At 41.7% G+C, this 3078-nt stretch overlaps 1 protein-coding gene across 1 annotated transcript; it reads left to right on the top strand.

Moving 5' to 3' along the window:
- The first annotated feature begins 1472 nt into the window (after positions 1 to 1472).
- Positions 1473 to 2505, top strand: LOC138909976 (uncharacterized). The gene is made up of 3 exons (XM_070201193.1): positions 1473 to 1832; positions 2157 to 2399; positions 2482 to 2505. Exons 1-3 carry the CDS (start codon positions 1473 to 1475, stop codon positions 2503 to 2505), a joined length of 627 nt encoding a protein of 208 aa, XP_070057294.1.
- The last annotated feature ends 573 nt before the right edge of the window (positions 2506 to 3078 follow it).

Raw genomic sequence — 3078 nt, 5'->3', positions numbered from 1 at the left:
CACCGACACTTGAGTCCATAGCGGTTGTGAATGAATTTTTGGAGGTCTTTCCTGATGAGCTTCCCGGGATCCCACTAGACAGGGAGATTGATTTTGGGATCGATGTGTTGCCAGGCATACAACTATATCAATTCCACCCTACAGAATGGCTCCGGTAGAACTGAAGGAACTGAATGAGCAGTTGAAAGATTTACTAGAAAAGGGTTTCATCTAACCGAGTGTGTCGCCTTGGGACATACCAGTTCTCTTTGTAAGGAAGAAAGATAGGTCACTGAGGATGTGTATTGACTATCGCAAACTTAACAAGGTCAATATCAAGAATAAGTACCTGTTGCTAAGGATAGATGACTTGTTCAATCAGTTGTAAGGTGCTAAGTTGTTCTCCAAGATTAACTTAAGATCTAGGTATCACCAATTGAAGATCAAGGAGCAGGATATTTTGAAAACAGCTTTCAGGACTCGGTATGGGCACTTTGAATTTTTGGAGATGTCTTTTGGGCTACCCGACAGTTTTCATGTATCTTATGAATCGAGTCTTTATGCCTTTCCTCGACTCTTTTGTGATAGTATTCATTGACGATATTCTTTTATATTCACGAAGTCGAGAGGACCACGCCGATCACCTCAGGCAGTTTTGCAGTCTCTATACCAGCACAAGTTGTATGCAAAGTTTTTGAAATATGAGTTTTGGCTCGAGTCTGTCACTTTATTGGGTCATGTTGTCTCGAGCGAGGGAATCGAGGTTGATCCCTAGAAGATTGCAGCAGTGAAGAATTGGCCTAAACCTACAACTCCGACAAAGATTCGCAATTTCTTGGGCTTAGCTGGGTATTACAAAAGGTTCATGGAGGGGTTTTCTTCTCTTGAATCTCCATTGACTAAATTGACATAGAAGGCAGCAAAATTCCAGTGGTCAGATGCTTGTGAAAAAAGCTTTCAAGAGTTGAAGTCAAGGTTGACCACGACACTGGTGTTGACCTTACCGGAGGGTACGAATGGGTTGGTTGTGTATTATGATGCTTCAAGGGTTGGACTTGGGTGTGTATTAATGAAACATGGCACGGTGATCACATATGCTTCTAGGAAACTCAAGAACCATGAGAAGAATTATCCAACACATGACTTAGAGCTTGCGGTGATGGTGTTTGCATTGAAGATTTGGCGTCAATTATTTGTATGAGGTCCATGTGGACATATTCACTGACCATAAGAGTCTTCACTATATATTCAAGAAGAAGGAGTTGAATCTACAGTAAAAGAGATGTCTTGAGTTACTCAAGGACTACGACATCGATATTCTCTATCATTCTGGGAAAGCTAATATTGTGGCGGATGCTCTTAGCCGGAAATATATGTGCAATTTGGCTCACTTGGAGGCATACCAAAGGCCGTTGGCCAAGGAAGTTCACCAGTTGGCTAGTTTGGGAGTTTGACTTGCGGACTCTAGTAAAGGCGGGGTGATTGTGCAAAATATGGCCGAATTATCACTCGTAGTGGAAGTCATGGAGAAACAATATGTCGATCCGTTTATGGTAAAATTGAAGGAGGGGATTCATAACCACAAGACCATGGATTTTTCTCTTGGCATGAATGATGGTACACTCAAGTACCATGAGGGATTATGTGTTCCGAATGTAGATGGTCTCCGGGAGAGGATGGTGACAGAGGCTCATAGTTCCAAGTATTCTGTGCACCTAGGCTCTACGAACATGTACCATGATCTCAAGGAAGTCTACTGGTGGAATGACATGAAGAGGGACATAGCGGACTTTGTGGCTAGATGCCCAAACTATCAGCAAGTGAAGGCCGAGCACCAAAAGCCCGGTGGCTTGGCAAAAAATATAGAAATTCCAATGTGGAAGTGGAAAATAATCAATATGGACTTTGTAGTAGGTCTACCGCGCACGCCTCGTAAGTTCGACTTGATTTGGGTGATTGTGGATCGACTCACGAAATCAACACACTTCTTGTCTGTCAAGACTACCAACACAACAAAACATTATGCCTAGTTATATCTCAAGAAAATAGTCAGATTGCATGGCACCCCAGTTTCCATCATCTCAGATCGAGGGGCGCAGTTCACTGCTAACTTTTGGCAGAAATTTTAGCAAGGTTTGGGTACTCAGGTGAATCTTAGTACGGCTTTCCATCCACAGACCGATAGGCAAGCAGTGCGGACTATACAAAAACTTAAGGATATGTTGCATGCTTGTGTTCTTGACCTCAAGGGTAGTTGTGATGGTCATTTTTCGCTCATAGAATTTACCTATAACAATAGTTACCATGACAGTATTCAGATGGCACCATTCGAGACTCTATATGGTAGGAGATGTAGATCTCCCATTGGTTGGTTTGAAGTTGGAGAAGCAAAAATTATAGGGCCAAACCTCGTGCATCAGGTATGGAGAAGGTCGATATCATTAAGAAATGGTTAAAAACCGCTAAGAGTTTCCAAAAGTCCTATTCGGATGTGCGTCACAGGGACTTGGAGTTCAAAGAGGATGATTGGGTATTCTTGAAAATCTCGCCCATGAAGGGCATAATGCAATTTCGGAAGGAAGGGAAATTAAGTCCAAGGTATATATAAGACCGTACAGAATCATGCAGAGGGTAGGTCAAGTGGCTTAAAGGCTCAGGTTACCTCTAGAGATGTCCTTAGTGCACTCGATGTTTCATGTATCTATGTTAAAGAAGGTGGTTGGAGACCTATCGCTCATCGTCCTAGTGGAGGCTATTGAAGTTAGTGAAGAATTAACTTATGAGGAGATTCTAATTGCCATTCTTGATAGACAAGTTCAAAAGTTGAGGAATAAAGAGATTTCATCCGTCAAAGTGCTATGGCGAAACCAACAAGTTGAAGAGGCCACCTGGGAGGATGAGGAAGAAATGAAGAAGAAATACCCTCATTTGTTTGTGTAATCAAATGGTCATTTTTTAAAGAATGTTAGAGGTTTACTTTCTATGGGTTATGTTCAGCTTGTACAGTTTATACTAAGGTGCTCCTTTTTGGCAATGTGATGCTTATAATGTTATAGTTGTTGTTGTTGTCATGATTAGATGCATTGTTATGTTATGAAT

The sequence above is a fragment of the Nicotiana tomentosiformis genome, chromosome 4, assembly GCF_000390325.3.
Source record: "Nicotiana tomentosiformis chromosome 4, ASM39032v3, whole genome shotgun sequence".
Lineage (NCBI taxonomy): Eukaryota > Viridiplantae > Streptophyta > Magnoliopsida > Solanales > Solanaceae > Nicotiana > Nicotiana tomentosiformis.
Note: the sequence above shows the minus strand (reverse complement) of the source record. Positions and strands in the feature narration are given on the sequence as shown.